The following is a 12,029-nucleotide window of genomic DNA, read 5'->3' as shown; positions in this document are numbered from 1 at the left end:
GTTGGCCAACAACTTGAAATCCCTGTTCAGGAGCCAGCAGTAATGCTTACAACTCCATCGAGAAAACAGACAAACAAACAAAGCACCAGACAGATGGCAGCAGGAGGCTCTCAGCTCTTGCCTGGTGGGAGCATCTGAAAGACAGAGAAGTGCTCATCCCTTCAGGGGTGGGGAACCTTTATTCTGCCATTTGGAGATTTGTAACATCATTCGTGGGCCATACAAAATTAACCACTTAAAAATTAGCCTGCTATAGACTTAGGGTATTTAGAGTCCTGCCTGTGGTTGCCTTGGCAGGGCCAGACCAAATGATTTCGTGGGCCTTACACAGCCCATGGCCCATATGGTCCCCACCTCTGCCTAGGTATAGGCCAGTTCTCCTTCCTCTACACCCAGGAGGAAGGGGCAGAGAGGCAGGATGGGTGAGCAAACCAAATGAACCAACTCATCTGGAGCTCCGGGGAGCGGGTGGGGGAAGGGGATTTGCTGAAAGTGATGCCAGGAGCCTCTCCTAGGCCATACGCAGGTGCACACTCACCTTTGCATCTCCCTCGATGGACTACACCCAGGTTTGGGTCTCGGCACTTGGCTCGCTGGTACTCGCACATGGACTCATAGGACCTGCCGTCAGAGGCACAGATAGGTTTGGGCTGAGTCCTGGAGCAGTGGAGGTTGCATTGAGGATCACGGTCACTTATTAGGAACTGGTTGGAATAAAAAAAGTGAAAGGGTAGAGAGGTTACTTTTGCCAAGAAAAGTAGGGGAAAGTCCATGACTTATAGGACTGGTTGGCCCTTAGGAAAACAAGTCCCAAATAAACCCAAAGTTATAAAACCCTAGAGGTGAAGGGGGCTCCGCAGCCACAGAGTCACACCAAGGAAGGCACTGTCCATGCATCATAAGCCCAACCATGTCTCAGGGACCATTAACAGGCACTGTGCCAAGAAATTCACAGACAGGATCCCCTTAGTCCTCACAGCAACCCTCTGAAGTAGAAACCAGTACGTAGCTGAGGGAGCCAGAGCCAGGAGAGTGGAGGCCTGCCCAGTGTCACATATCTGGAAGTGGGGGAGGTTGAATTTGAACCTAGATCTCCCAGAAGTGTAATCAAACCGTTAACTTCTAGGACACTTGGCGTCTCCCTCCTTGCAAATGGCCACACCACCTCTATTTGGGTGCTTCCTCAAATCAGAAACCAAATTTCATCTTTGAAAAGTGTTACTCATCAGCTAATTGTATTGAGCCCCAAATCTGCTCTCTGGAAGAAAACAAATGATTTTTTTTCCATAAGAAAAGGGTTTCCTGATTTTAAAAAAACAGCAATAATAATCAGCTTGGAGAATGCCGAGTGAAACAGATCTCTTTAGCACCGGACTTCTCGGATACCATTGGCACATTCTTAGGCCTCGCGAATCTCCAGGAGGCACAGTAAACTGGAGACAGCTACAGATTATTTGCCCCGCCCACAGCTGCAGAGTCTGATTTCCTCCTGCTTGAATCTAGCTTGGCCTCCGTAACTTGCTGTGGAAGCAGGGTCTGGGGACTTGGAAGACAGGTCAGAGCCTTGAGGCTTCCACCTAGGCCTCTTGCTATACTCGCCCTGGGGGAAACCGGCCACCAGGTAGGAAGCTTAGCAACCACAACCATGAGGCTGCCATACTGTGAGGAAGCCCAAGTTAGCAGGTGGCAAAACCATGTGGAAAGAGACACCCCCAGCCCACCCAGGCACAGAAACACATGAGTGTAGAAGCCTTCACGTGAGTCTAGCCCCAGCTGTCAACTGACTCTAGTTGACAGAGACAGAAGTAAGTACTTGCCTGAGAGACCCCAAGTGAGAACCACTGGGCTGAGCCCAGTCAGCATATGGAACTATAACAGACAACAGTACTATGCTGTTGGTTTTAAGCTGCTAAGTTTTATAGTATCTTGTTACACAGAAATCAATAACCAGATGAAAGAGTACAAAGGATAAAGCAGCTTCCAAATTTGACTGAGGGGAAGGTGTTTGGCCTAGCACTGGTAAAAATGCCTGCATCCCACATCAGAGTGCCTGGGTTTGATTCCCAGCTCCATTTCTGATTCCAGCTTCCTGCTAATGCAGACCCTGGGAGGCAGCAGGTGATGGATCAAGTGTTTGGGTTCCTGTTACCTGTATGGGAGACTTGGATTGAGTTCCTGGCTCTGCCACTGAAGGCATTTGGAGAGTGAACGAATGGAAGGGATCTCCTCTCTCTCTCTCTCTCTCTCTCTCTCTCTCTCTCCATGAACCCTTTATCCCTGAACCCCTTGTTAACAACTATAGAACACAGGTAGAGAACAGAGGCCGGCACCATGGCTCACTTGGTTAATCCTCTGCCTGTGGCGCCGGCATCCCATATGGGCACCAGGTTCTAGTCCCGGCTGCTCCTCTTCCAGTCCAGCTCTCTGCTGTGGCCCAGAAAGGCAGTGGAGGATGGCCCAAGTGCTTGGGCCCCTGCGCCCGCATGGGAGACCAGGAAGAAGCTCCTGGCTCCTGCCTTCGGATCGGCATAGTTCCGGCCATAGCAGTCATTTGGGGAGTGAACCAATGGAAGGAAGACCTTTCTCTCTGTCTCTCTCTCTCACTGCCTATAACTCTACCTGTCAAATAATTAAAAAAAGAAAAGTAGAGAACAACAAGCGGGCTGTTAGAATCCATGAGCTCCTGTTCAATAACCGATAACTAGACCACAGGGGCCTTGAGAGCCAAGTCCACTCCTAGTGCCCCTCCCCTGCATAGCAGAGGCCTGGGCACTCTAGAGGCTCTTTATCAGCTGTGTGGAGGGTGTGACTATCCACACACTGTACCACGATGTACAGTGAGGTCATGAGCACACATCTGGCCACCAGGAATGCTACAGTTGGCCGTATAATCACACCAGACTCAAAGAGGTTTGGGGGAGGTCTGAAGACATGCTCTGTTTCAAATGTATTTGCAGGCCCTTTGGGTGAAGCAAAAAGATGAGCACTTGTTGACTCTTCTCCAGAATAGCAGAGAAAGGTCCAGCGGCGGAACCACACCCTTCATGGGAGTGCTGGAAACACACAGCCCACACTGGCCAAACTCCAAGAGAGTCCAAGCCTGCCTGTGAACACACAGACCACATCCCAGCTATACAGCCAGCCTCTCCCACTACCTGAACTCCTTCCTGGGTAGTGTACTCAGCACTAGGAGGGGGCAGCTGAGGGCAGAAGTCCCAGCACGAGCCTTGCCAGGAAGGACAGTGCCATCTGGCCCTCTCCTCGGTTGCCCTGAGCTCCCCACACTCATAGTTAAACCTGAGTCCTGCCTGAGGCCCAGGAGAAACACCCTGACAGTGCCTCAGGAGCACAGCCCTGGGCCAGTGATGTGCAATGGGTTAATCCAGCAGCCTATATTGGAAGGCAGGTTCGAGTCTTGGCTGCTCTACTTCTGATCCAGCTCCCTGCTAATGAGCCTGAGAAAGCAACAGAAGATGGCCCAAATACTTGAGCCCCTGCCATCTATGTGAGAGACCCAGATGGAGTTCCTGGCTCCTGGCTTCTGCCTGGCCCAGACTTAACTATTTGGGGAATGAACCAGTGGATGGAAGACCTCTCTGTGTCTCTCCCCCTCTCTGTGTCAGCCTTTCAAACAAATAAATAAATATTCTATAAAAATTAAAATTAAAAAAGGAGCACAGCATGTGTTAGGGTCTAGTGTTCTGGGATTAAAATGAGAAATATATAAAGCCATATCCACAGTAATCCATTGCATCCCAGGCTGCCGTGTGCAAGAGGGATGAACTGGCCGGCGCCGCGGTTCACTAGACTAATCCTCCGCCTTGCGGCGCCGGCACACCAGGTTCTAGTCCTGGTCGGGCCGCCGGATTCTGTCCCGGTTGCCCCTCTTCCAGGCCAGCTCTCTGCTGTGGCCAGGGAGTGCAGTGGAGGATGGCCCAAGTGCTTGGGCCCTGCACCCCATGGGAGACCAGGATAAGTACCTGCTCCTGCCATCGGATCGGCGCGGTGCGCTGGCCGCAGCATGCTGGCCGCGGCGGCCACTGGAGGGTGAACCAAAGGGAAAGGAAGACCTTTCTCTCTGTCTCTCTCACTGTCCACTCTGCCTTGTCAAAAAAAAAAAAAAGAGGGATGAACTCATGGCAATACAGGAGGGGGCACGTTGTCCACATGTCAACCCCTGCACTGGATCCGTGGCCTCGCCCCCCCCCCCAGGTTGTCCCTCCTTAAAACCCTTAAGTGATGTTCCCCTGCCAGGAGACCTCCCCATGGCATCCCATGCCCTGCAGAGCCTGCCCCGCCCCCTCCCTGGCCTCAGCTGCTAGTGTTCTGCCGCCGTGCTCAGCACTGGCAGGCCCACTGCTCTGCTTCCGTTTCTCCCACAAACTGCATTTGTCCCTCGCTCCAGGCATCAGGAACCCCATGTCTTCTGGGGGTTTGCCCTGCCTCTCACAGGCGAGGTGCGTCCCTGGGGTCATCTCCCACACCTCTGTTTTCCTTCCTGGTTTGTAATACGCTTTGTATAGACAAACGTCTTTGTGTGATGTGCGGGACAGCACAGGGCCAACTCTGGGCTCTGTGAAGACAAGGCTGATGTCTACTCCGCCTGTGAATGCTTCCTCAGCATCCCTGCAGCGGCGCTGCCTCACAACCTGCTGGTGCCACCTGCCCAGCCTGGCCTCCCACGCTCCTGACACTCCCAGAGGGGGGGGGTCCCCTGGAGCCACTCCCCCAGCCCCCAGCCCTGAGCCTTGCCTTTCTTGAGCTATGTCCTCCCCTCCAAGCTCCCGCCCGCGTTATGCAGGCAGAGGTGGGCCAGAGCTCCCTGCCCTCGCTCGGGCGCAGGCTAAGAACGCCTAGCAGAAGCTGCTCACAGGGTGCGGGGGTGCCCAGAAAGTGGGGCTACCTGCACAGCGTGCTGCAGGGAAGCAGCTTTCCCTTTGTGAGTTCATCCCTTCTTCTGTTCGCAAGGTCACTGTCACCAGGACCAGCAGCACTGCCCAGGGGCGAGAGTCACAGCTCTGGACCCACACCGGGGTCCAAGCCCAGTGCCAACACTTGCATGCTGTTTATTCTTGGGAACTTGCTTGACTGCTCTGGACTCTGGTTTTCTCACCAGTAAAATGAGGACAGCGACATACCCTGGGCCCTAGGGCTATGGCAGTAACACAGTTAGTTGATATATTGTGAGTTAGATAATTTCTTCCTCATCTTCCTCTGGAATTTAAATGGAGAAATTTATTATTATTATTATTATTATTATTATTTATTCTTTTTATTAAGAGAATATATGAAGAAGAAGAGGAGGAGGAGGAGGAAGAGAAAGACAAAGTTGGTTTTCAAACTTGGGGAAGTTGCCTTGTCTGCTGCACAGCCAGTTGGGGAGGAGAGCTTCGTACCTCACCATGGCATTGAGCTTCAGCCCATAAATCCGGCTTGGAAATGGTTTGCTGTGTGCCAGCAGAGAGACCACAGCAGCTGCCAGAGACCAGTTGAGTAACCAGAAGACACTGTCTGCAAACAGGCAGGTTGAAGAGCCTCAGAAGCCCCACCTACCCCAACACGTGGAGACCCTTCCCGGTCTCAGAAGAGCTCCCAGAGGACTCCCATCCAGAAATTACTGACCCCTGAGGCCATGTAAAAAGGTCAGAGACTGCTCGGGCCGTTGCTAATGACCATCTTCGGCAGCCTGGCATCTCATTTTTAGGAACTACGTATTCTTGGCACTGCTCTCCAGAAAAGGCAGTGAACTCTCTAAAATGCAGCTTTCAGAGGGCGACTTTGCCATACAAGGATCATCCAGACCTCCAGGGCTCCAAACACTAACTCTTCATCTTCCGCATGCTCAGGTTGGGAACACCAACCATGAGCCCTGCCCCGTACCAAGAGTAGGCAGCACTACACAACCACTGTGGTCCCTGCTCTCCATGAGCCTGCCCCCTAGCATAGAGATAAAGAGCAAGCAGTAACCACGCAGCACGTTAGGAGGGCACCACAGAGAGAGTAAGACAGAGAAACTTAGAACACCATCCTAGGGACCCCAAAATTCTACCAAGCCAATCGGACAGAACTCCCACCATGATGGAAATGTCCTATATCTGTGCTGTCCAAAACCATCATGGTTATTACACACTGACATGTTGCTAATGCAACTGAAGAACCTAATGTGTAGTTGTGTTTCCCTTTAGTTGATTTAAATGCACATGACAGGGGCCGGGTTGTGGTGCGTAATGGGTAAAGGTAACGCCTGCAGTGCCGGCATCCTATATAGGCACCAGTTCTAGTCCTGGTGCTCCACTTCTGATCCAGCTCCTTGCTATGGCCTGGGAAAGCAGTGGAGGATGACCCAAGTCCTTGGGTCCCTGCACCCATGTGGGAGACTGGGAAGAAGCTCCTGGCTCCTGGGTTTGGATGGGTGCAACGCCAGCAGTTGCGGCCATCTAGGAAGTGAACTAGCAGATGGAAGACCTCTCTCTCTCTCTCTGCCTCTGCCTTTCTGTAACTCTGCCTTTCAAATAAATAAATAAAATTTAAAAAAAAAAAACGCACATGACCATGTGTGGTTAGTGGCAGCTATCATGCACCAGGCCAGCTACAAAGCAAACAAACCAAGAAGGGATGTGGGAAGAGGGAATGGAAGTAGGGGAGGGGTCGTCCTTAGTCCTCGCCAGGCTGAGTGGACTAAGGGGAAAAGAAGCGGATCCAGAAAACACTGTCTTCATTTTCAAACTAGATAGGAAATCAGTGCATGACTTCTAGATCAACAGCCAGGATATTTCAGGAGCTTGTCACAGTCCACTGGAGTCACAAAGATGGCCTTTCCTTTCTTTGCAGGGGATAGGAGGTCCAGGCTACAAGTCCGCAGCCTCAGTCTGTGGCCCCGGTCAGTTTGCTCAGCACAGAGGCAAAACTCAAAGAACTGGAATCTCCTTGCTGGGACTTGAACCCCTGAGTCACAGAAGAGCAACCATGGGTGGTGGAAAGTTTTGGTGTGAGCAGAGGCAAACTGTCTCCCAACAAGCCAAACACTGAGGCATTTCCCTCTAGGGAGGAAATAGCATTTTTATAAAAATCCTCACATGGATTCCCTTCCTTCTTCCTAGTGAGGAGACAATAAAAACAAAATAACTATGTTAAATATGATTGTGAAATACGGAAGCCAAACACAAAAGGCTGAAACAACTGTGCATATGCAGTTGTCTCTCCCCTGGGGGAATGGATGGCTCTAAGCATCTAGTGTTTCACTCACATTTATAAAGTAGGACAGGCACTTGATATACATAGAAACAAGTCATTCTTTCTATTGAGAAAGGAAGCCGCTGACTGAAGGCTGCATATGCAATAGAGATCAGGGCAGACAAAACCTATGTAAGACCCACAATCCCTCCTGTCTGCAATGCACACTCACTGGTCCCTGTCCTTCAGTCTCCAGCAGAGTACAACACAAGCCTTTCCATAGGTTGTGCTCAGGGAGACCACCCCAAGACCACAAGCTGTGTCGGGTTGGACTGACTGCCAAGTTTCCGCGCCAATGCAGGGACCAACAGAGTCAGCCTAAGGGTCCATCTAGGACCCATCTGTAGAGCTGTCCTCACAGTCTTAAATTCCACCTGCTAGTACCACACTAATATAACCAGGCTAAAATTTTAATCAAGTATTTTTCTAGGAACATGCATAATTGTATACTTTTCCCAATTACAGAGAGGAACAGGAGCTATATTCAACAACTGCATCACTGGCTCTTCCACAGGCTTTGGGAGAATGGAGGAGCACCAAGCAACATATCTTGTTATGAAACTGTACTCAAAAAAACACAAGCTAATCTCAAACTAATTTAAGGTTTTTCTTTAATAAATTCATATGTGGAAAGACAATTTGATGCAGCAGTTAAGACACCACTTGTATACCCACATCCCATATCAGAGTGCTTGGGATCAAGTTCCAGCTCTACTCCCTATTGCAACTAATGCATACCTTGGGAGGCAGCTGTGATGGCTCAAGGACTTGGGTTCGTGTCATCCATGTGGGAGACCTAGACTGAATTCCTAGCTCCTAGAGCTTCAATTTGGCCAAGTCTCAGCTATTGTGGACATATAGGGAGTGAACCAGTGGGTAGAAGATGTCTCTATCTCTCTGCCTTTCAAGCAAGATAAACAAATAAAATTTTAAAGAAGTAAATTCATATGTAACACGTCTTCAAGTACTCACTTTTAACACCTCTGCTTCACTTACAAATAAATGACTGATAAGCCTAGTAGCTTTGAGCAGTGGTTCATGATTTCTCATAATTCTGTGGGATGACTGGGCTCAGCTGGGAGGTTCATCTGCTCCACGTGTAGCAACTGAGGTAAGATGTTTGACTGCATTCAGTTGGGAGCTTGTTTGGGGCTAGAACATCTATTATGGCTTCACTCACTGCAGCTTCAGTTGGGAGCCCTGAAATGCCTGGGGACCAGCTGGGCTTCTGTCTAGTGCAGGCTTTCCTCTCTGATCCATGACAACTTCATTTAGCCCTTTATCTCTTGCCTAGATGTTTGACTCTGCCATCAACCTTCAACCCTCCACCATTCAGGTTCAAATTCCACATTGCTACTGACACCATCAACCTACAGAGCAAATGCTTTCATGCTCTACACACCACCATCAGCTTCCTTGGTGCTTCTACCACACTGTGTTTACACTCCTTTCAAAGCCCTCAGTGCGCTGCAGTATCATTTATCTGCTTACAAGTCAATAAAGAAGACAGTGTCTTACTAAGGCTTAACACAGTGACTCACCCAAAGCAGTTGTTCAGTACCTGTTTGAAGAATGAATGGAGTGTGGGGAGCAACTCGGACTAGACTGTTACTCGAATTAAGACTTATTCTATGCATCTGCTCTCCCACAATATGGCGCTGGGAGAGGAGTAACAACTTCTACGCAGCTGCCTCTCGCCAACTTGAGTGATGACCTGCAGGAGCTGATCCTGCTCCTGATTGGAGGAGACCAGCGTACTCGGCGTGTGGGTAGCAGAGTTGGGATTGGTGGAAGAGGACTATAAAGGAGGAGAGAGACAACATGCACCAGGAACACCTGAGGAACATCTGAGCAGCCCCCGAGAGAGCCGGCCGGCGGTGTGCCGCTCCCCCGCGGAAGTGGGGAAAGTGGCAGGGGGAACCGCCCTTCCACGGAGGTGGAAGGGACAGTAGCCAACCCGGGAAGAACCAGCAGCAAACCCGGGGAGGGCCGAGCAGACAGAAGAACAGCGCAGGGTCCTGTGTCGTTCCTCCACGAAGAGGGGGAGTGACATAATGGTGCGGTGACTCGGATAGGAAACCTAGGCAGAGTTTAGTGTCGTTCCTCCACGAAGAGGGGGAGCAACAATGGAGGAATAGCAAACCTTATCTAAAATATATCCTAAATACTCCTTTTTCTACCACTGTAAAAGAAATACCTTAGTCCAACATTACAAAAAAACTTAAAACTTTTAGGTTATAAAGTGAGGGAAGCTATCTGCTCATTTCTTTTAAAGGGCATCTATTTGAGGCAGGTATTTGGCTTAGCAGAGTACCTGGGTTTGTACCTGGCTCAGGCTGCTGACTCCAGCGTCCTATTAATGGAGACCCTAGGAGGTAGCAGATAATGGCTCAAGAGGTTGATTCCTTGCCACCCAGGTTGGAGACTTAGATTGACTTCCCAGCTTCCAGCTTCAGCCTGGCTTTGGGGAGTGAACTGGCAGATGGGAATTCTCTCTCTCTCTCCCTCTATCTCAAATAAATAAATAAGATTTTTAAAGAACATCTATTAGATAAGGAAAGCCATACATTAAACATAGCACTGGAAAAAAATCCCTGAGTCATTGAAAAGAATGCACCAGTGTAGCTAAGACAGTGCCCATATACCCACAGCAGCCATCACTAAGTGATCTTGGAATCTGGACCCAATGATCCTGGCCTTAGCCTCCTCACACAGCCCTCCAGGAAATCTTTCCACCACCTTGGAGCTAAGGCATCTCACCCATAAGTCAGGCAGTAACCTGAGACAGTCTGGGTGCTGAGCCTGAAGTTAGCATGCATCAGGGTAGAAAATTCTACAGTTAAGCAGCCAATGCAATTAGCAGCCTGTTTTTCCTAGTGGCTAGGAAATGCATGCACTGGAGTAAGAGCAGCAACCAGGTGATTAAATGGATTCATTTACAAGTCAGTTTTTGACATCCTGAATTCATTTTTCCACAGCTTCACTGTTATAAATAACAACGAGTGTTCTCCACCTGCAAATGCCCACTTGGAAGGGAAGGAAAGGAAAACAATCGTTGCCTGTATTCCTGCCAGGCGGGTAACAGGGCCAGCAGATTGCAACCCTGTTCTGCTCCTTCCCACCCCAGCACTTTGCACAGGCTGGCCCCTCTCCCTGAAATGTGCTTCCACTCTCAAAGTCCTAGTCACCCTTCCAGTCCCTGTGCAGAGGCTGCAGCCTCGGGGCATCGGGCCATCTGGGCATCTGACTTCCAGAGGAAGTTGGGACCTGTGCCACAGCTGTGATTATTAAATGACCCATTGTTCAATTACACCCATCTTGGTCTTGATCTTGCTCCTCCTCTATCCCTAAGCTGTAAGCTCCCTGCAGGCAGGAACCAAGATCTGGGAGCCACATTTCTGGATGTCCAGTGCCCAACAGAGGCCTTGTCCAAAGTGGGCCTTCTATAGTGTTTATGGCTCAAACAAATGGGGAGGAAACCGAGGCTCAGCGAGGTTGGACTATTAACTACTGGGACCCCTACTTTTGTTCTGGTTTTAACAACTCAGATTCTTTCTGCTACACCACATGGCTCCCTCAGTGTAAGGCTATCAAGCGCTGAGACCAAAGCTGGCCAAGAAGCAGAGGGGGCTCTGCTGTTGCCTCTGGCAACCATGGTTGAGGTCCCTTCTGGCAGGGGCCCCTCTGGCAGGCAGGAGTGGAGAAGGTCTCTGGAAACAAAAAGCACTTTCCTGACAGAGGGGTTAACTTTTCTGTCTTGTTTGGACGTCAAAGCCCAGCTCAAGCACCTGAAAAGCATTTCTGGAGGTAAATCTGCTATTGAAAGGGGGAGAACACCACTCCTGGAGCTGATGCCTGGAACGAAAAGTGGAGACCCACATTCCAGACGTCTCGCTGCGGCCCAGCCGGGGACGCTCCAACCCCGCACCGTCCACCTCCCCATCTACAAAAGCCCAACGTGGGCCCTTTTCCCGAGGAGCAGCTTCACATGAAAGCATCACCCACCCACCCGCCATGGAATCCGTCACCCGCACTGAAAAGCCACGGCCCTCTTTTCTGCCAGCCGGCTCTCACCCTTGCCTGACCCCGCGACCACTGCATTTACACAGGTGCAAAGGCGGCCGGCTTGGACTCCGCCAGGAGGGAGGAGGGGAGATAAGGGAGGTCAAAGGGAAGGGGAGGCCTGGCTGCCAGGCAGCGTCTGTTCTTCCTCCACACACCTCGCCCAGGGGCCTGACAGCCGCATGCCCGATTAAGGGGCTTTTCACGCTGCAGAGGGAAAGCAGACACCCCCTCCAGCTGTTGGGCAGCTGGAACCACTTCTGTTGTTTTAGCCAGGCCCTGCCTGACCTCTGTCACCCTGCCGCCACCCCCGCCCCAGGGGAGGAATTTAGTGGTCACTTCACCCAATTGCCCAGTTCCCGCCTCACTGTTCCCCCACAGCCAAAGAGACCAGCGATCAAGGCCCAGGGGTGCCCCGGTGGGAGAGGGCAGAGAAGCATGAGGAAGGGGGTCCGTGGGTTAGATGAGGCAGCTGGGACCCCAGTCTACAGAAATGGGATGCTTACTCAGGTGCTTCCAACTCACACAGACCCCCTCTGCACCCCCAAAACCAGGTCCCATGCCAACCTTTTAGAAGAGCAGGTGCACACAAAGCAAGCGCCAGGACTCAGGTCATGGCTACCAGAAAATGAAGCATTATTTGAAGTTAAAGAAGCCGGATTCAAAACACTACACACAATACAATTCCGTTTCTATGACATTCTGGAAAAGGCCAAACTAAAGGGACAGAAATC

The 12,029-nt window shown here is 50.8% G+C and overlaps 1 protein-coding gene across 3 annotated transcripts in view; it reads right to left on the bottom strand.

Moving 5' to 3' along the window:
- SMOC1 (SPARC related modular calcium binding 1) overlaps nt 1-12,029 on the bottom strand; it is a 171,218-nt gene that overhangs the window by 93,280 nt on the left and 65,909 nt on the right. For all 3 annotated transcript variants that reach the window (XM_089322183.1, XM_008248569.5, XM_008248570.5), the window contains exon 2: nt 539-704. In XM_089322183.1, coding sequence (XP_089178309.1) covers nt 539-704 — 166 coding nt within the window. The remainder of the gene's footprint in view (nt 1-538; nt 705-12,029) is intronic.

The sequence above is a fragment of the Oryctolagus cuniculus genome, chromosome 20 (assembly GCF_051225735.1).
Source record: "Oryctolagus cuniculus isolate XC-2025 breed Fujian yellow rabbit chromosome 20, ASM5122573v1, whole genome shotgun sequence".
Taxonomy (NCBI): Eukaryota; Metazoa; Chordata; class Mammalia; order Lagomorpha; family Leporidae; genus Oryctolagus; species Oryctolagus cuniculus.
The sequence above is the reverse complement of the archived record's forward strand: the minus strand, read 5'-3'. Positions and strand labels throughout refer to the sequence as shown.